Source organism: Eptesicus fuscus, chromosome 12 (genome assembly GCF_027574615.1).
Source record: "Eptesicus fuscus isolate TK198812 chromosome 12, DD_ASM_mEF_20220401, whole genome shotgun sequence".
Classification (NCBI taxonomy): Eukaryota; Metazoa; Chordata; class Mammalia; order Chiroptera; family Vespertilionidae; genus Eptesicus; species Eptesicus fuscus.
In genome coordinates, this window is record NC_072484.1 from 54,578,357 (window position 1) to 54,599,928 (window position 21,572).

The 21,572-nt window shown below is 37.7% G+C and overlaps 1 protein-coding gene across 2 annotated transcripts in view; it reads right to left on the reverse strand.

Annotated features, from left to right (window-relative positions):
- The window catches only part of MIB1 (MIB E3 ubiquitin protein ligase 1), a 116,817-nt gene that overhangs the window by 56,768 nt on the left and 38,477 nt on the right, over window positions 1-21,572 (reverse strand). For both annotated transcript variants that reach the window (XM_054724200.1, XM_008160247.3), the window contains exons 6-11: window positions 21,058-21,262; window positions 14,100-14,283; window positions 11,170-11,314; window positions 9,412-9,545; window positions 4,410-4,517; window positions 841-1,038 (exon numbers count right to left, since the gene is read on the reverse strand). In XM_054724200.1, coding sequence (XP_054580175.1) covers window positions 841-1,038; window positions 4,410-4,517; window positions 9,412-9,545; window positions 11,170-11,314; window positions 14,100-14,283; window positions 21,058-21,262 — 974 coding nt within the window. The remainder of the gene's footprint in view (window positions 1-840; window positions 1,039-4,409; window positions 4,518-9,411; window positions 9,546-11,169; window positions 11,315-14,099; window positions 14,284-21,057; window positions 21,263-21,572) is intronic.

Here is a 21,572-nt window from a genome sequence, read left to right on the forward strand (position 1 = left end):
TTACCCTTTCTATACTGACCACTCCCCACTCACTCTCACCTAATAACTTTGCCTCCCATATCAGACACACACAAAAAGTCAGCAGGTATAAATTACACACTCCTTCAACAGATTAATACCATACCTCACAACGCCTCCCCCATCTTCTAATCCTGCCACCCTGTATCTCAGAAAAACTAGTCTGTAATAATCGTCTAGCTGAACAGAATCTCTGATACTTTCGATTCTCGTCAAACCCTCAGTCCCGTTACTCCTGTTCTACATTGCTTTTCTAAGACCAATCCAAATTAATTCATCTGGTTGCTGAAATTTTGAAAGGGAATAATCATTTCGTAGGTGACCCTTGCTTAAAAAAAGTAGGTCCTACTATAATAAATAAACTTTAAAAACCTATGTATTTCCCAAAACAAAAAATCTTCTAAGACTGGACTAATGACTACACCAAGACTCTTAAATTACATAAGGCTAGAACTAAAATAATTTAGATAGCTATGAAGTAACTATTAGGAAATGCAACCTATTACACTTCTTTAAGTTGCTGAAGCCCAACGTCATGATCAATAAAATTAAGTCAATTCAAGTCAAAAGGGAATACTTTTGCATGAAATCCCTATCCCCACCCCTCAATGTAAGACAGATCTACTCGACACTTCCTGAAAAAGGCTTTTCTAAGAAGTAAGAGCTGCCAATTTTATTACATTCTATACCTTTGGTATCACTTACTATAACTAATCATATAAAAAAGAATTGTAACATAGAAATGCTGACCATTGAAGCTAGTACTTCCCTTTAATAGGATCCTAGCACTATCTACAGAATATATTTTGTTAAAGGTTTTACCTGAAGACTGGGATGACAACCAAAGTCCAATAAAGTCTTTACAACTTGAAGATGACCTTTATTGACAGCAATATGAAGTGGTGTCTGTCGGCGTTTGTTGCGAGCATTCAAGTCAGCACTGCCTCGATGTAATACTTCTATAACAGCACCTTCATCTCCAAAAGCTGCATGGTGAACGGCTCTATCTCCATCTTTGTCCTAAACAGCAGCATTAAAATCTGAATTAATGAATATTTTAGAAAAATAAAACTTGAAACTATAATTCATTAAGAACCAAATTGATGTGAGAGAGAAAAAAACATTAAATGGAGCCAACAAAAGAAGCAGAAATTCACTTGACTAGTGACTAACTTCAAAAATAAATGATGAATTCTGGATCCATACAGGGGTGGGCAAAAGTAGGTTTACAGTTGTGAGTACGCAATACACAAAGGATATTCTTGTACCATTATTTAATACTGTATTACTTGTATTACAACTGTAAACCTACTTTTGCTTATCCATGTATATTATATCAGACATATAATGGACCAATAGTTATATCAGAAGTAGTTCAATTCTTCATTACCCTAATTTATCAGTCATGATGATAAGCCAATATTAGGAAAATACTGATACATAACATAATACATAAACTTTTTTCCATTTAAAAATTTTACAAAGACTTTTAAAGGACATAAAAATTACACTAACTTCAGTTGAGTGATTTTAAAAAGAAGAAAGGATGCTAAACAGTGTGATTTCAATTAGTTTTAAGGGGAGAAATATATCAACATATTAACATTGGTTATCTTTAGCTGGTGAGCATACACTTTTCTGTGTATTTAAGAAGAGGAAAAAATTATTAAATACCACTTCAAAAGACAAAAATGAAACACAAACCAGCATAATTTCATACATCCAAAATTCTAAAACTATTTCAGAGGAATCCAGTAGGTATACCTCACCTTTTATAATTGGAGGAGATGAGAGTCGGAGAATTGTTTACATTTTTTTCAAATATAAGAACAACTTTTTAAAGGGGAAAAAATGCCTGTCATGCATTATAAATATTACAGTTACACACACACACACACACACCAAAAAACAAGTCTCATTACACTGATAGATGCAGATGGAAAAGGATATTATAAGGGTTCTATCTTTAGTCCATATTCCAGCTCAAATTTTAACACCCAGAAGTAAGTAAGCTTTAAGACTTTCTCCAGGAATTCCCAGCTGATGGTCCTAGAACCCTGGTGGTCTATAATTTTTGCAAGTGGTTTGAAAATACATTACTTGGGATTCGTTTAACTACTTTCCAAAGTTAACACAGAAGAGTCCTATTGCGATTAAATACATTTAAAACAAATGAACAGTTCATTCAACACAGTTGAATTTGAAATAGTTTTTGGTTTTTGCAATTTTTCTCAAGCAGATATCAAAAGTAAAACTGCTGATATAGAAGTTCACAAAGATTTAACAACCATTCTCGAAAAGGTAGCAAACCGTAACTCAGGAGTATTTCTACCTTACTAATATTCCAGCTAAACCAGGTTAGGAGTTTTTGTTATCTACTTTGAGCATAAAAGAACTGGCAAGCACCACACGAAAGATTTAACACTTGAGCCTCTGAGCAGCATTATATTTAAACATCCCAGAAAAAAAGAAAAATGATTTTACAAAAAAATTGTTTTTATTTATGTGTATCACTAACTTTTCTAGTAACATATTTCAATATTTTAGAATCTTAGATTTAAGATCTTACTAACCTCCAATCTGGATTTCTTTTCTGTTACATTTTTAAAGTCTACCTGGTGGTACTCCTTCCATTAAAAAGGAGAAAATCAATCCACTAACACTCACTGACTAAAAAACAGGAACTATTTATGAAGTGTAACATGTATTTATGGTTATTAGAAAACTGCTATTGCAACACTTTTATGCAGGTCCCGTCAATTTATGTAAAAAAAACAAACAAAAAAAACCCTAAAAACCCTAATATATATATACTAGAGGCCCAGTGCATGATTTAATCATGCACGTGTAGGCTGTCTGTCTGCTGGTCGGGACCCGGTATGGCCGGCAGCTCCGAAGTCCCTGGGCCCCTAGGGCGAGGTGGGGCGGGGGCGTGGTCCTCCAGCAGCCAAAGTCCAGGCCAGGGTCTTGCCTTCGCCTCCCGCCCAGGAAGGCTGGGGCCGCCACCGCCTCCTCTGCCTTCCGGCTCCCTCATGAGCCCTCCCTCGGCCGGCCGGGCTGCATGGAAACCCGTGTCCTCTGCGGACACCACTGCGCGCTCCTGTGGCCCAACTGCTGCCAGACTCCTCCCCCGGGAGCCGCGCCGCCCGCCCGCCCGCACCGCCTCATCAGCCGGGGCCTCCTCCCACCCGCCTGCCCGCACTGCCTCATCAGCCCAGAGGCCCCTTCTGTGCCGCAGCACAGCCATGGCACAGATGCTGAGCTCGTGCCGCCGCTGGCGACGCGAGCTCAGCGTCCTGCTGGCCCAATCACCACCCCAGCCACCCCAAGTCCCACCCCCTGTGCCTCCTGCTGGCCTAATCGTGGGCGTGGCGGAGTGATGGTAATTTACATATTACCTTTTTATTATGTAGGATACTAGAGGCCCAGTGCACGAATTCGTGCATGGATGGGGTTCCTTGGCCTGGCCGGGAATCAGGGCCCATTGCGGGGAGGGACTGTGGGAGGGTGGCCAGCCAGCCCTGATAAGGGCTGATGGAGGGTGGCTGGCCAGCCCTGATAAGGGCTGATGGGGGCTGGCCGGCCGGGGGAGGGATCATGAAGGTTAGCTAGCCATGGGAGGTTAGCTGTGGGAGCACACTGACCACCAGGGGCAGCTCCTGCATTGAGCATCTGCCCCCTGGTGGTCAGTGCGCATCATAGCGACTGGTCGACCGGTCATAACGGTCGCTTAGGCTTCCTATATAATAAAAGGCTAATATGCAAATCGACTAAATGACCAGTCGCTATGATGCACACTGACCACCAGGGGGCTGACGCTCAATGCAGGAGCGTCAGTGCGCTCTCACAGGGGGAGTGCCGCTCAGCCAGAAGCTGGGCTCATGGCTGGCGAGCACAGCGGTGGTGGCAGGAGCCTCTCCCACTTGCAGGGCAGCGCTAAGGATGTCTGACTGCCAACTTCAGACATCCCCTGAGGGCTCCCGGACTGAGAGAGGGTGCAGGCCGAGCTAAACAAGACTAAACAAATTCTAATATACTGGTTCCCTTACGAGGAAATAAAAAACATAACAGAGGCCTCTAAGTGTCACAAATCAGAAAAAATCTTGACCCACATGATTTATATTCCCCTTCCCTCAACTTCCCCAGTATAATTCTTGGGTGAACCCAACTGGGCTTCCAACAGCAGTTGGGGCTATTGCCAAGAACTGAGGGATCACAGAAAACCAAGAAATGCTTCAAGTTGTCTTTTGTCAAATTTTTCTCTTCAATCAGAAAAGTCTTAGGTAAATATTAAATTTCAAGAATGAAAATAATTCATCTAATAATACAAAAGTAAGTACCATTTCTAGGAGATTTTTACTGAAAATATTGTTCAAGCTTAGTTTAATTACCTCTGCTTCTACATCCACATTTTGTTTCAAAAGTAACTTCAAAATATCAACATGTCCATTCTGACTAGCAGCTTGCATAGCAGTGTGGCCAGCACATTGTCCATTTACCTAAATAAATAAAAAAGGATAGAATGTTACAAATCAGAAAGAGCCAATATATATATACATATAGTATAGGTTCAAATTTGGTACATTGTATGATTCTATGAAAATAATTTACACTACCCCAAACTTATTATTTAGAATCAAAGGACACATAAAGATCTTCCCAGATAAGAAAAAGCTAAAGGAGTGAATTACCACCAGACCAGTACAAGAAATGTTAAAGGGTCTTCTTTAAGAAGAAGAAGAAAAAAGATTAAAAATATGAATACAATAGTAACAAATACATATTTATCAATAACTACTTTAAATGCAAATGGATTAAATGCTCCAATCAAAAGACATATCGTGGCTTAATGGATAACAAAACAAGACCCATACATATGCTATCTAGAAGAGACTCACTTCAGATTGAAAGACCCACACAGACTAAAACAAAGGAATAGAAAAAGATATTTCATGAAAATGGAAACAAAACAACAACAAAAAGCTGTAGTAGCAATACTTAAACCAGACAAAATAGACTCTAAAACAAAGACTACAACAAGAGACAACAAAGGACTCAGCAATTCCACTTCCTGGTATTCATCTGTAGAAACTCAAAATACTAAATCAAAAAAACATATGCTACTTTATGTTCACTGCAGCATTATTTACAATAGACAAGATATGGAGTGTCTATCAACAGATGAATGGATAATGAAATGGCACACATCCTATATAATAAAAGTGTAGAATGCAAATTGTCCCCTCGACCGGGAATTGTCCGGGAGTTCAACCAGGGGGCAGGGCCGGCTGGGGGAAGGGAGGGAGGCCCTGGCCGGTGGTGGCAGGCGACCGGGAGAAGGGAGGGAGACCCTGGTGACAGCAGGCAGCTGGGGGAAGGGAGAGAGTACCCGGCCGCAGCCGGCGGCCACTAGGGACCCTACCAGTGCACAAGTTTCATGCACTGGGCCTCTAGTATTCAATAAAATTGTGACTCAACCATAAAAAAACGGAATGAGATATTACCATCTGCAACAACATAGATGGCAACCCCAGCATGTGCCCTGACCGGAAATCGAACCATGACTTCCTGGTTCATAGGTCAACACTCAATCACTGAGCCACACCAGCCGCGCAAAACATTTTTTTTTTTAATCACTATGTTGTAAAAAAAAAAAAAATCACTATGTTGTACACCTGAAACTAATATAATATTGTATGTCAACTATAATTTTTAAAAACTTTACATTCCAGAATGGAAAGAAAACTTTGGGGAGGGAAACTTCAATTATAGATGTTCCTCTAAATCAAGAGGAAGGTGCTATAAAAAAAAAAAACAAACAGAAAAGCTAAAGAGAAAAAAAGTCCCATTAGTAAGAGCTGGAAAATTTTTTCAGTATTTAAGATTTTAAAAGTATATTTTGCTCTGGCCAGTGTGGCTCAGTAGGTTGGGCACTGTCTCATGGTTGCTGGTTCCTTTCCAGGTCAGGGAATATGCCTGGGTTTCAGGCTTAATCCCTGGTAGAGGGTGTGCAGGAGACAGCTGATCCATGTTTCTCTCTCTCCCTTCCCGCTCCTCTCTCTCTAAAAACCAATTTTTTTAAAAAGTATATCCTTATACTTTTATTCATGGTACAAAACAACTGTACCTCAATAAACCTTTTAATAAAGTATATCCTTGTTTTTTTATCTTTATTGTTGAAAGTATCACAAATGTCCCCTATTTTTCCCCCATTATCCCCTTCTACCCAGTTCCCACCCTACCCCAGGCCTTCACCACTCGATCGTCTGTGTCCATGAGTTATGCACATATGTATGTAAGTTCTTTGGTTTATCTCTTCTCACCCCACCTCTCCTCCTTCTGAGATTCATCAGTCTGTTCCATGCTTCAATGTGTCTGGCCCCATTTTTTTGTTTGTCAATATATTTTGTTCATTAGATTCCACCGATAAGTGAGATCACGTGATATTTGTCTTTCTCTGACTGGCTTATTTCACTTAGCACAGTGGTCAGCAAACTCATTAGTCAACAGAGCCAAATATCAACAGTACAACGATTGAAATTTCTTTTGAGAGCCAAATTTTTTAAACTTAAACTTCTTCTAACGCCACTTCTTCAAAATAGACTTGCCCAGGCCGTGGTATTTTGTGGAAGAGCCACACTCAAGGGGCCAAAGAGCCACATGTGGCTCGCGAGCCGCAGTTTGCCGAACATGGACTTAACATAACATTCTCCAGGTCCCTCCATACTGTCTCCAAGGGTAAGCATTCCTTTTTCACAGCTGTATAGTATTCCACTGTGTAAATGTACCACAGCTTTTTTATCCACTCATCTACTGTTGGGCATTTGGGCTGTTTCCAGATCTTAGCTATTGTAAATTGTGCAGCTATGAATATATGAGGTGAATATATTCTTTCTGAATGGTGTTTCGAGATTCTTAAGATAGATTCCTGGAAGTGGGATCGCTGGGTCAAACAGCAGTTCCATTTTTAATTTTTTGTTTTCAGTATGGCTATACCAGTCTGCATTACCACCAACAGTATACTAGAACATGTTTTTTCATTAAATGATGGGTTGTATTTCAGTATTTATGGCATCATACGAAAACAAGAGTAAAGTTTTATTTTCTTTTAAGCTTCAATCTACAAAGATAATTAGAACTAGCAAAACAGAAACCACACACACTCACACATATACAGGGAGCTGAAAAGCAGACCTAAACCTGCTATGAAAAATAGCTATGAAAAAATATGAAAAAGGTAGCAACCCTTGTAGCAACCCTTTTTCCAAGGAAGCCCAAAAGGCTCAAAGTTGATGACCTCTGAATATGGGGATAATACGGTAGTAGATGTTAAACACAAAAGCATCAGTTGACAGTCTTTTTAAAAATCATTTAGATCCCTGGATTCCCCACCTCTGCACAGCTGCTCCACCCTCACACTAACAGAGACCTGAAAGTTTATTCTCCAGAAAGGGTAAAGTGTCCCCGGCCACTGTTAAGGATGGGGCAAAACACTAAAAACAGAAATTTTATGTAAATATTTACAGGCCAAATCCTAAGAACCCAGGCCCTCTTCCCTTAATCAATATTCATAAGGTTGGTATCCAGGTTTATAACCAGCAGAACTGGAGATCTTTCTGGGGAGTCAGACCAGCCCAAGAGAAAAGACCTAAAGACCAATACCCAAGAATAATCCAAGGAAATGTCCAGATCACTCGATAGTGAAAACCAGAGTCAACAAACACACATACATACACACACACACACACACACACACACACACAGGCCTTTTACTGATCACTCTTATAGATAAACTAGAGGCCCAGTGCATGATTGAATCATGCACGTGTGGGGTCCCCTACACGCTTTCGCTTTTCGCGGTGGAGATGGGTGCCTGTCCGCTGGTGCACCAGGCCTTTCAGAAGCCTCCCCCTGCGCCTCTCAACAGCCAGATCCACGGCCGCTGAGGGGGGCTGCCGCGGACACCTGGCTCCCCTGCCATTGAGAGGCGCAGCTGGGTGTCCGCGGCAGGCCCCCTCAGTGGCTGCGGATCTGGCCGTTGAGAGGCACAGGGGGTGGGAGTCCCGCCCCCTGCGCCTCTCAACAGCAGGGTAGCCCCCCTCAGTGGCAGCGGATCCGTGCCTCTCAATGGCCAGATAGGCCACCCCGAGTCCCGCCCCCCAGCCTCCCACTGCCCAATCGTGGGCGTAGCGGAGTGATGGTAATTTACATGTTACTCTATTATTAGATAGGATGGACAACCAAGGAACACCAGACATCTGAGGAATGGCCTCTGACATGAAAAGATTGTTTGGAAGAAGTTAAAGAGGTAAAAATAGATAGTTGACTCTGGAAGAATGAGAAAATAAGGTTGAGAAGGAGATGCCATTTTTCATAACAAATCTTGAACTATTTTTCCCTTAAATTTTTAGAATGTATGACACCGTTAAAAAATACCTAAGATATCAATCAGTAAATTTTAAAAATTGAATATAAAATGTAAATCTGCTTGATTGAATATGAAAGAAGTCTGAATCTATATTTCAAACACAAAAACATTGGTACTTTCCAATCAGTAACAAATTATTTGATATATCTCACAACCAATCAAAAAACCACTTTGTTGTGCTATTGCAATTGCTCTCTCAAATAAGCCTAACATGCTATGTGAGTTCATAGGAATAAGATATTTATACCTTACAATTATGGATCTGATCTTCTTCAAATTGTCTAGCATATTTACATACAAAGATGTGGCAACAAAAGACGTCATAAACACAGCGACTGCCACTCCACTTACAACCTTGGTCGGCACTAAGTATCATATTGGTGCCAGCATGGCAGCAATGGCAAAGCCAAAGGATGACTAAGTAAGAACCAAAATAACCCATTTAAAATACGGCTTATATGAACAGTAAGATTACAACATAAACTATTAAGATTTACAAAGTGCATGACCTCTAAGTCATCTGCCTTACAAACTATGAAATAGTCAAGATTCACAGGAAAGAAAGGGTAAAAAGTTTAAATATTTTAAAAAGGATAGAAAATTGCTTATAATATTTACTAAAATATATTTAAAACACATGATGATATTTACATGAGAAAAATTTACTCAATTTCCCAAAAGGACACTAATCATTTAAAAACCTAAATATAAATTTTGTCCATCATAAAATAAAGGCCACAGTGTTAAAATAAGAAAATTCCAATAACTTTTAGAAATGCACACTGAAAAATGATGGCTGGTGTCTTCTTTAAAATATCTCAGAAAAACAAGGACTAAAGCGCATGTGGCAAAGTCTTAATAAATATTGAAGTAATGTGGCAAAATCTAAATAACTGTTGAAGTATAAGGTTCATTATACTATTCTATTTTAGTGTATCCTTCAAAATAATTTTTTAAATGCTCACATCCACATCTGGTCTTTTTAGCAAATCTTCCACTTTAGCAACATCTCCATTGGCAGCAGCCTTAACTAATTCTTCATTGAGGTCACCAGATTCTTGGGTTTCAAATAATTTCTTCAAGAGTTGGGAGAGTCTTTCTGTAAAGCATCAAATAAAGCTGCTAATACAGGAGAATCTCAAATTTTAACTACTAACAAACAAGCATTAACCATATGCCTATAATATATACTTTTTCTTTTTTATTATTTCTATAATGTTATTTTTCTATTATGCTACAGATATTACCCATGCAAGTTACAATTACTAATATATATATATAATTACTAATATATATATATATATATATATGCATTAAATTTGAGCCCATTAAGTATTCCAAGTGTTTTCCAATTCCAATGTCTTTCAAGTTACAATTTCAGAAAAAGCAGTGTTATAATAATAATTCAAGATGTGGAAGTCATACCAAAGATATTAGACATGAACACATCACAATAGGACTACCATAATGACACAAATTTCCTTTGAGGTCTTAAGCATACCAGCACAGTGAGTCTCTGAGTCCAATGCTACAGATCTTAGAATAAATCAACAGATCAATGATTATGACTCAAAAGAAATGTAATCTCTATAACATCAGGGGAAATATTTTAGAGATAAACCAATTTTCAATTGAAAATGGACATCTAAGTGTTAACAACATATTTCAAAGGTGCCCATTGATTAGTTTAGACTAAAATGAGAAAGAACTAGGGATTTACAGACCCTTTCCTAACGTATTTTTTCTAAACAGCATTAATCAGTACAAAACCTACTCAGTTCTACTCCTTAATTCTTTGATCTTCTTATTGGAAAGCAACAAAATCACACAATGGGGCAGAGGACCACCAAGTTCAAATTGCTTGAGAGAAGGATATTAACCATGCTTCACTCTTTTAATTTGTATGTAGTCAGCCTGTTGTGATACCATCTAACCTCAAGGTAAAAATAAACACCACCTGATTTAAACTGTAAGCACACTAGCAAATTACAGCAGGAAATAAGAGACAAGCAGAGGAAGTAGAAAGCAGTACAAAATAAAATTGGAAGTCACTCTATGTTTTCCTTTACTTTCTTAATATTTATTTTACTGTTATGTTTCTACCTTCTTTTCTGGATGACAACAATATATCTCAGTAACTTATAATTTGTTGTAGAATGAACTGAGTTTGTGTACATAAGGCTGGAGCATAGAAATGAAAGGCTAAGCTTGAGTCTACCCAAGCATCCAGCATATTCACATCTCAACATGGTTTTCTACTCATTGTAGAATGTATAGTAACTCTTATTGAATACTAAGAGAAAAAATATGGCTGAGATGTAAAAATATCCAGAAAGAAAGCCATCTGCTAGCAATCATGTTGACAACGAAAGGAAAATAAAACAGTCTAAGAAAGTGATGGTTCTTTGGCAGAAAACAAAAGTTCTGACTAAAGAGAAGAATGTTGAATTTTAGATATCTTAGATTTGATGTGGAGAAGCACTCAATATATCTAAGATAGAACACATATTTATGGAACTTTTCCAGTGCATACCTCAGCCAGAACATAGGTTGTTCATTGTAGGGGGGGGGGGGGGGATTATAAAAAGTTTAAAAGGCAGTTAACAATCAAGCAAAGTTATGTGATCTGAGAGAAAACCAAGAACACAACATTAGTGGTATATGAGAACTATGAAATTAGCAAAGGTTCTAATGTAAATCATATTACTTTTAAAGAAACATACCACCAGATGCATTGCTAATGGCTGATCCTGCAGATGCCACCTTGGAAACTGCTGCTGGATTATATGTCCAGGATGTGCCACAAACTTCCACCTTTAAATCGCTGTCTGAATAAATCTGTTGTACTCGGCCAACTTTACCTAAAGTCTTTTAAAAAAATTAGTTTCATGTTTCCAAGTCCACAGTATATACCATAAAAATCAAACACCAGGTTTTACATGTTTAAATAATTTATTTTATTTTGTTCCTAAAGGAAAACTTTTAAAGAATAACCATACTCAAATGGGTTATTCATTAATTACAAACTTTAAAGATTAACTTTTAAAAATATTTTAATAAAATAAAACTACTATACTTCCACAAAAATATAAAAAAAATAAATCATGAATCTATCTTATTTATAAAAGTCCACAAAATTTTGCTTTTTATTTAACCCTTCTTTTTTAACCCATAAGATAAATCTTGAGAACTTAGAACTCAAGTAGTACACAATCCATCATCAATCTAAGACTAAAAATATAAAGTCTGATTTCTAAAAATATATATTTAAATTTAAATGGGCTCAAAGTTTACATCTATGTTTAAATCCTTTTTTGAATCATTCCTGATTCAAAAACTTAAGTGTGTAGAAATAACATGCCTATTAAATATGGGGGGGAAAGGGCAATTAGGTGTAGAACACAATCAGCAACAGCAGTTACCATGTGGCAAATGCTGTTCTAATGCGCTAAGATAGCAATTTTCAACCTTTTTCATGTCATGGCACACATAAACTAATTACTAAAATTCTGTGGCACACCCAAAACAGTATTTTATTTATTTGTTTGGTTGGTTGGTTAATCCTCATCTGAGGATATTTTTCCCATTGATTTTTAGAGAGTGGAAGGGAAGAGAGAGAAACATTAATGTGAGAGAGACACATCTATTAGTTGTCTCCCAAACGTGCCCCAACCAGGGCAGGGATTGAACCTGCAACCCTTTGGTCTGCAGGCCCACACTCCAACCACTGAGTCAAACGAGCCAGAGCCAAAACTGTATATTTTTTGTTGATCTGCCAAAAACAAAGGTATAATTTTGATTGATTTACAAATATAATAGTAATTACTTATCTTTTTGCTCCAAAGTGACGTTTTTAAGAATCAGGTGTCTATACTTGTATATAACGATTTCTGTTACCAAGCATTAACCAATCAGACACAACTTTATGTGCCATGACCAATAAAAAGCAACTCTGTTATAGACCTATATGTATGACCCTGAAAGTTAAGTGCTAGCATTAGCCCCATTTCAAACTTAGTTCTAAAATTCATTCTCTTAAACATAATAGAATCCTATATAATAAAAGGCTAATATGCAAATCGACCGAACGGCAGAACGACCGGTTGCTATGACACATACTGACCACTAGGGGGAAGACGCTCAACACAGGAGCCGCCCCCTGGTGGTCAGTGTGCTCCCACAGGGGGAGCACCGCTCAGCCAGAAGCCGGGCTCACAGCTGGCTTCTAAGGATGTCCATCAGTCGGACAACCCCCGAGGGCTCCAGGACTGCGATAGGGCACAGACCAGGCTGAGGGACCACCCAAGTGCACAAATTTCGTGCATCGGGCCTCTAGTAGCAAATAACAATACTAGAAAATTGGTGAAGTATAGTAATGATATCTGATTACTTTCTAACACAGAGAAGAAATTGCCCTTGACTTGTTTTCTCTTTTGACTTCTCTGCAGCATCTGACACCAATTTTGAGAAACAATTCCCTTGATTTCTAGATGACAGTCTAATCTTTGTTTCTCCCCTTCTTCCACTCACTGGTTCCTTTCCTTCTTCAGATCCCCAAATATGTACATTCTCCAAAAACTTATTCATTCATGTTTTACTCTTCTTCCTTGAAAACTTAATCCAACTGACAATTATCATCTTATTTGAAAATATACTTCTCTAGCCCTGTTTAATTCTCTCCTTGCCCCACAACACATACCAATTTTAACTTTTTGTAAGACATTTTCACTTGGAATTTTCCACCTGATCTCAAACTCTGAGAGTAGCTGCATTCTTTGTTTTTTCCTCCTTAACTGTTCATTATGGAAAATCTCAAACACAAAAGAAGACAACAATAAAATATTTATTTTTCCTTATAATCCTGTAGGGTATATTCCTTCTATAAGGATATAAAGACAAACTACTGTTTTTGAAAATCATTTGGAATTTCCTTTTTATATGGTTATGCCAACAGAAAATACATTTAGGTTTGTTCCATTTTATTTTCCACTTCTAGGAGTTTCATTTTTGAATTTGTTTTATAATTATATAAAATATGTAGTTTCAAGTCAAATCTATAAAACAAGACGTATTCAAAGATGTCTCTCTTCTACCTCTGTCCCGTGTCATATTCCTTTTTTATATACAAACACTTTTTTTAAACTTTATGGTTAATCCTCCCATTGTTTTTCTTTAAATATAAAGTTTATATTAAAACTTTATATTAAGCTATATTGTCCTAATGGTTACATTTACAATAATACCCTTCCATATATATCCATATTCCCTCACTTAAAATATATATATTGTTTATTGGAGCACTAGTATATACAATATTGAAATTTGTCTTTCAGGTGTTCTTCCCTGTACCCTCTTTCTTCACTAATATTTTTATTTTAAATAATAGTATTTAGTCCCAATTAGTACCTTATCCCTACATTACATTCTCCACTAATGACTATCAAAAAATATTAACTGTAGCCTTTTTTGGACCTTCCCTGGCTAATTTAACTGGAATAACTTAGAAAATAAAAGGCATAATTATGCCTAGCTGCCAATGAAGAACACAATTCTCAAAGGATTATGCTAATTTAGTTTATAAAATTGAAGTACTTTTAAAAATTACATAAGCATGATATAATTCCTAGTCCAAAACTATTTTATATATACTTACTGGGAGCATAGCTTCAGCCCATTCTCCATGTCCTCTTTGCAGAAGCTTAATTCTTTCCAGATCATAACAAACTTGTACAAGATCACCCACTTGAAACTGTGAGGTGCCTCCTTCTGCACCTTGAGCAGCATCCCCACTTCGGACAATGTTTGCTTTAGTGAGAACAGCAGGATTGAAGGTCCACCTAAGGATCAAAGCCAAAACTCAAAATGAGTTAAGTTTAATTTTAACATAACATTTTTTATTAAGTATTGCCGGGAGAAAAGCCTTATAACACATCAAAAAATAAAGTCATCCTTTATAATTACATCCTGAATTATCTGTATTTCATTTTATAATTTTAAAATACAAATTTAGGAAAAGAATCATCATAATCTCACCACCCAAATATGATATGCTTCTGTGTAGATTACCCTTTGCATATTAAAAATTGTTAAAAAAATAATACACACTCATTTTTAAAAATTAAAACTTTTCAGAAACATGTGAAGTACGTGAACCTTGAGAAGGAGCATATCTGCCAAGAAGGACTGACTCCTTGGGGTTAACTGGGCCCAAGTCTAGCAGCCATGTGGACAGAGGCCTCTCACATATTCTGCATTTGAGGGAAAAGCTACAGAGTGAACTGCCAGCCTCCTGTTCCGTTTCTGAATTCTGAGTCAATCCTTACAAGGGAGTTCCTAGTATCATCTTTTGACCAATGGACTGAGACCTGCCACATTCAATCAGAACTGTGCAGCTGTATCATTTGCTCTATCTGCCCAATCAGAACTGCCCCATAATGACCAAATCAGAATAAACAATTTTGACCAATGAGGACCATGCCATTTGGATTAATCAGAACTCTGCAATTTCAAGTCCTCATTTGTATAAAAATTCACAGAAACCAGGGAGGAACCTTCTCTATGAAAGATAGTACTTTCAGTTTTCACCAGAGGTTGCATTTCCTAGGTTTGTAAACCTGAATAAAGTTTCTTCTCTTTCCACAACTGAGACTGGTAATTTTTGTTGACAAATGACAGTTCCATTTCACACACACTTGGATCACCATTCCCCACTCCACTAGAAGCCACTGTTAATACTACATTGTGTATCCGTGCAGATCTATCAATATGCTGAGTAACAGTTATAATGTAGGAAGAGAATTGTTTTCTTTAAATGGAATTATTATATAATTCTGTGGCTTCTTTTTTCTCAGAGAATGTATCTGGGAAGATTTATAGACATGGAACTACTTATTTCAGTTTAATGGCTACAGAATGTTCTATAACATGGATAAACGGTAATTACTTAATCATTCTACTGATTATCATTTAAAGTATTTCCACCCAGCCGGCGTGGCTCAGTGGTTGAGCGTCAACCTAAATTCCCGGTCAGGGCATGTCCCTGGGCTGGGGGCTCAATCCCCAGTTTTGGGTGTGCAGGAAGCAGCTAATCAATGACTCTCATCACTGATTTTTCTATCTCTCTCTCCCTCTCTGAAATCAATAAAAAAAAATTTTTTTTAAATAAAGTATTTCCAAATTTTCACTACAGTATTACAAACAAAACTATAAAGAACATCCCTTTAGGAACATCCTTGTGCACATGGGGTCAGTATTTCATTAGAAATTCTTGGAAGAATTGTAACAATTTGTTTACAAGTCTAATAAATAGAGCCAAACTGCTCTACAGAGTCCACCATTTCTCCATATCATTGCCAATCTCATGGCTAAAAATAGTATTTAGTTTTAATTTGTCATGCATGGGTATTGTACATGATTGTAATCACTTTAGCAAAACAAATGTGGGTTCTGATTTCTTCTTTTCTATACATAAGCATTTTTCTATGCTGCTACCATTTTCATAACCACCATTTATTGACTACTTAACATTCTACCAAATAATTGTACCATAATATATATATTTCTCCTAGTCCAACTCCAAAGATAAAAGTTTCCCTAGTCACTCTAGCCGGTTTGGCTCAGTGGATAGAGCATCAGCCTGGGGACTGAAGGGTCCCTAGTTCAATTCTGGTCAAGGGCACATGCCAGGGTTGCGAGCTCCATCCCCAGTAGGGGCATTCAGGAGGCAGCCGATCAGTGATTCTCTCTCATCATTGATGTTTCTATCTCTCTCTCCCTCTCCATTCCTCGCTAAAATCAATAAAAATATTTTTTAAAATAAATAAAAGTTTCCCTAGTCAAATAAGCTTTTATAATATGGTCATCCTATATAATAAAGAGCTAATATGCTAATTAGACCAAACAGCCGAACGACCTTCTGGACGTCCTTCCGGATGACATTCCGGACAAAGCCGGGACTACTAGGGCCGGCCGAGGCAGCCAGGGCTGTGAGGGCTGAGCCTCTTACACAAATTTCGTGCATTGGGCCTCTAGTTATTATATAAAAGATGCTGAGTGGTCACAACATACAAAAACCTATTTACTAAAGTTCTGTAACCATGTACACTTTGCTTTATAAAACAACCATAAAGAGAAAGAAGTGCCTCTGATCAGTTAAGAATAAAAATCAGATACACAAAGCTTTCTTTGTGGCTTTATCAATCACAGTCCCCTTTCTCACACAATATTCCAAAATTTACTAGATCTATTATAGTGCCTGAACACAGCAGTATTTATTTAAATTGTTCCCTCTGCCTACAGTGCTCCCCCGCCTTGGTGAAAACCGAGTTGATCTTTCAAACTTATGCACAATGTAATTTTCTCTCTGAAGTTTTTCTATGATTTGCCCAACTGAAATGATCACTCTTCTTCTGTACCTTCAGAATACCCTGAATCCTCACTCTCATAATTACTTACAACACATTAATGCTTATTTTTGGTTTTGTCTATCCAAACTAAAAGTAAAACCCATTCAAAGCAGAGGACCATGTCTTAAATGTGTTTGTAATCCTACCACTAATCACAGGGCCTAACACAGTATTTAATAAATTAGTATTTAATAAACTTTTGTTGAATAAAGAATAAAAATTTATTTTCTAAAACTCAAATGTCATTATTACTGTTAACACCATTGCCCAAGAAAGAATTCTTCAAGTAATCATCCTAATTTGTGTTAACCTAATATTTCTAAACAGTGTGTGTGTGTGTGTGTGTGTGTGTGTGTGTGTATAACCCAAGGATATTTTTCCATTGATGTTGAGAGAGAACAAGGGAGGGAGGAGGGGAAGAAAGACACACACACATCAATTAGTTGCCTCCCTCGCACCCGGACCAGGGCCAGGGATTGAGGTACATGCCCTTGACCAGGAATCGAACCCATCTGGTTGACTCAGCACTGTTTACTCTTTTTTTTTTTTTTTTTTTGGAGCTTTACTTTTTAAAAATTAAAGTGTAATGCACATTAAACACTTTGTTTCAGGCATACAACATAATGACTTGATATTAGTATATATTGTCAGTACCATTTGTTGAATAGACTATTCTTTCCCCTTTGGACTGTGTTGGATCCTTGTCAAAAATCAACTTGTCAAAAATAACCTTAAATATAAGGGCTTATTTCTGGACTATCAATTCCATTCCATCAATCTACATGTCTATTCTTATGTCAGTAATACACTGATTACTGTAGCTTTGTGGTGAATTTTGAAATCAGAAAGTGTGAGTAGAAGATGTCCTTCTCTTTCAAATTGTTTTGGCTATTCTGGAACCCTTGAATTTCCATATGAATTTTAGGATCAGTCTGCCAATTTCTTTAAAAAGGGCAGTAGGATTTTGACAGGGATTGCACTGAATCTGTTGATTAGTTTAGGGAATACTGCCTCCCTATTACATGTTGAATTATATCCCTACAAAAGATATGTTGACATCCTAATCCCTGACACTTCCTGAATGTGAACATATTTAGAAATAGGATTTTACAGATGTAATCAAGTTAAAATGAGGTCATACTAAATTAGGGCAATTCCTAAATCCATCGACTGATGGCCTTATAAGAAGGTCATGTGAAAACAGCTTTTGATTATTTTCTATGTAAACGATTTTAGAATTTCCATTAGTTCAATTAATTTCCTTCTATGTCTCCTCAGGGTTCCTTCCTCATGGATGGTTAAGCTACATATGGTGGCCTGACAAAAATAAAAGAGTGGACTGAAGGATTATTTATGTGGCTCTCAGACTCAAATGATCTCCCTACGACTGTCTGAGCTTGACTAGAGATTGATTTCAATGCATATGAAAATAAAATTTGTACCCAGGAAAAAAAGGTCATGTGAAAACACAGTGACACATTGACTCACAGGGGAGAAGGCCAGTGAAGACAGAGGCAGAGAAATGAGTGCTGCATCTACAAAAGCCAAAGAATACCAAGGACTGCTAGTAACCACTAGAAGACAGAAGAAAAGCAAAGGACAGATTCTCCTAGAGCCCCCAAAAAACCCTAATCTTGCCAACATCTTGATTTTGGACTTCTTATCTCCAGAATTATGAAAGAATAAATTTTGGTTGTTTTAAGACATCCAGTTTGTGGAAATTTGTTATGGCAACCCTAGGAAACTAATATACCATCTAAACCAGGCGTCCTCAAACTATGGCCCGCGGGCCACATGCGGGTGTTTTTGCCGTTTTGTTTTTTTACTTCAAAATAAGATATGTGCAGTGTGCATAGGAATTTGTTCATAGTTTTTTTTAAACTAAAGTCCGGCCCTCCAACGGTCTGAGGGACAGTGAACTGGTGCCCTGTTTAAAAAGTTTGAGGACCCCTGATCTAAACAATATTAAATCTTCCAATCTATAAACAGGAGAGGTCTTTCCATTTATTTACATCTTCTTTGATTTCCTTCAACAATGTTTTAGAGTTTTTAGTGTACAAGTCTTGTACTTTTAAGGCTAAATTTATTCTTAAGTATGTTATTTTTTGTGATGCTATTATAAATGGAATTGTTTTCTTAATTTCATTTTCAGACTCTTCATTGCTAGTGTACAGAGATACAAATTATTTTTCTCTATTAATCTTGATTCCTACAACTTTGCTGAACTCATTTATTAGTTCTAATAGTTTGTAGGTTCCTTGGATTTTTCTATACACAAGATCATGTCACCTGTAAACAGAGATGATTTAACTTCTTCCTTTCTTACTTCTTCCTTTTCTTTTTCTTGCCTAACTGTCCCAGCTAGACTCTCTAGGACAATACTGAATAGAAGTGGGGAAAGCAGATAAGCTTGTTTTGTTCCTGATCTTAAGGGAAAAGCATTTAGTCTTTCACCATTGAGTATGATATTACCTGTGGGTTTTAGAAATTCTCTTCTGTTCCTACTTTATTTAGAATTTTTATCATAAAAGGGTGTTAGATTTTGTCATATGCTTTTTCTACATCTCTTGATAACATCCTATATAATAAAAGCCTAATATACAAATTGTCCCCTCAACGGGGAGTTTGACCAGGAGTTCGACCACTCGCTATGATGTGCGCTGACCACCAGGGTGCAGCACAGAACATGGAAGGTGTCGGCGACACGGTGCTGGCAGCAGGCAGCAGTGGAGGCGCTGCCGGCCCAGTTGGGCCCCGACAAGAGTGGGACCACAGCAGGATGGTGGAGCAGGTGAGCGGGCAGCACCAGGCCAAGGCGGATGCAAGCTGGGCCCAATCGCCCCGCCGATCGCCCCACAAATGGCAACCAGCAGCAGCGGTGGGGGGGAGGGGGGACACCGGCTGGCTCCCAGGCACTGAGGGAGCCGGGAGGGGGCCCAATGACTCAGGCAGAAGCGGGCATGTGGAGTACCTGCCCTTCCACACCAGACACTAGCACTTTGATGGCCAGCCAGGCCTAGGGACCGCACCAGTGCACAAATTTCATGCACCGGGCCTCTAGTCATGTATCAAATCTGAATACAATTAGAACTAATTCTATACTTTGATAAGCAACTTAATGTTAATTTTTTTAATTCCCTAAAGAACCTCAGGAGGAACTGGGTGAAAAAGATAAAGGGATTAGAAGTACAAATAGGTAATTACAAAATAGTCACAGGGATGTATAATATAGCATAGGAAATATAGTCAATAATATTGTAATAACTATGTATGGTTCCAGGTGAGTACTGGAAGTATTGGGGGAACACTTTGTAAAGTATATGATTGTCTAACCACTATGCTGTATACCTGAAACTAATACAAAAGATATTGAATGTAAACTGTAATTGAAAAACAAAAAAATTTAAAAAGCAGAAAAAAATTACCTGTTTCTTTATGTACATGTCAGCAATAAAGTTGGACAATTATTCAATTTACTGCTTTTTCTTTAAAATGCCATAAACATAAAGTAAATTAGGCATATTTTGACCCTTAAAGAGCAAATACATAAAAGGTACAGGCCCCATCTCGAAGAAACTCATAACCTAGAGGTCAAATAAATAATCATTTTAATAGATAACAGGAGACTTAAACAGATGAATAATGTATGCGTACACCAAGGAGAGCGGAAGGAGAGAGGAGATTCCCAAGTATATAAGCTCAATGTTTATAGGATGCAAACCAGTTAATCCAGAGAAAGAGGAGATAAAGGAGGGAAGGTTATTCTGCATGAAGGGAATAGTATGTGCAAAGGAACAGAAATGAGAAAATGCATGTAACTCTATGTTGCTGATAAGGATTAGTATGTGTGTATGTATCTGTGGCAGAGAAAGCTGTGTTACCAAGATATAACTCTGGAGATATGGGCCAGAGGAGTATTAATTTTATCCTTCTCATTCAGGATAGATGGACTCATTGTGAACACAAAACTTTTTGCTATACTTGGACCTAATGATGACACAATAGACTGTATATTCTGCTCCCTGAAGGAGACACACAAACACTTCTTGACATTTATTCCCTTCCACCTTACCATCATATTCTGGATTTTTACCTACTGAGAACTACCTTTAAAGACTACTTGGTTATATCACATTATTTGCTTTCTTTAAGGCTCTTTTCTCTAGCTTTATTTGCCATTACTGAAAATTAAGAAATAGCACCAACCTATTGCCACTTGGATACTGTACTACAATGTCATGATCTTCATCAATGCCACAAACAGTTCCAGTTGTAGTTAAAGTCTCAAACATGCCATCAGTCCATCCTCCATGACCATGCTGCAAAGACTGTACAATTTCTAGGTCAAGATCTATATTTACCAGGTCACCAATCTGCAACCCACCAGGATTCCTGTTGCCATTCTGCTCACCTGTAATTGCAGATGGGGTTGACGAAGGAAAAAGAAAGTTATAGCAACAACATGCAACTGCATTATTTTTAAACAAAAACAAGCTCTAAGATTTCAAGGATTCATAATCATGAAACACTACAATGAGGGATCCAAAATGTTTATGTTGATTCTATCCTTTTCTTGTGAAGGCAAGACACAAGAGTTTCTTTTTTTTTTTTGGTGCCAAAACCTGGGATCGCAAGAAAGTTTCTGGTAGCAAGAGAAATGGATGCTCTCAGCAAAAACATATGTATTTCTTTTATATTCTTCTTTAGAAATAATAAGGTGT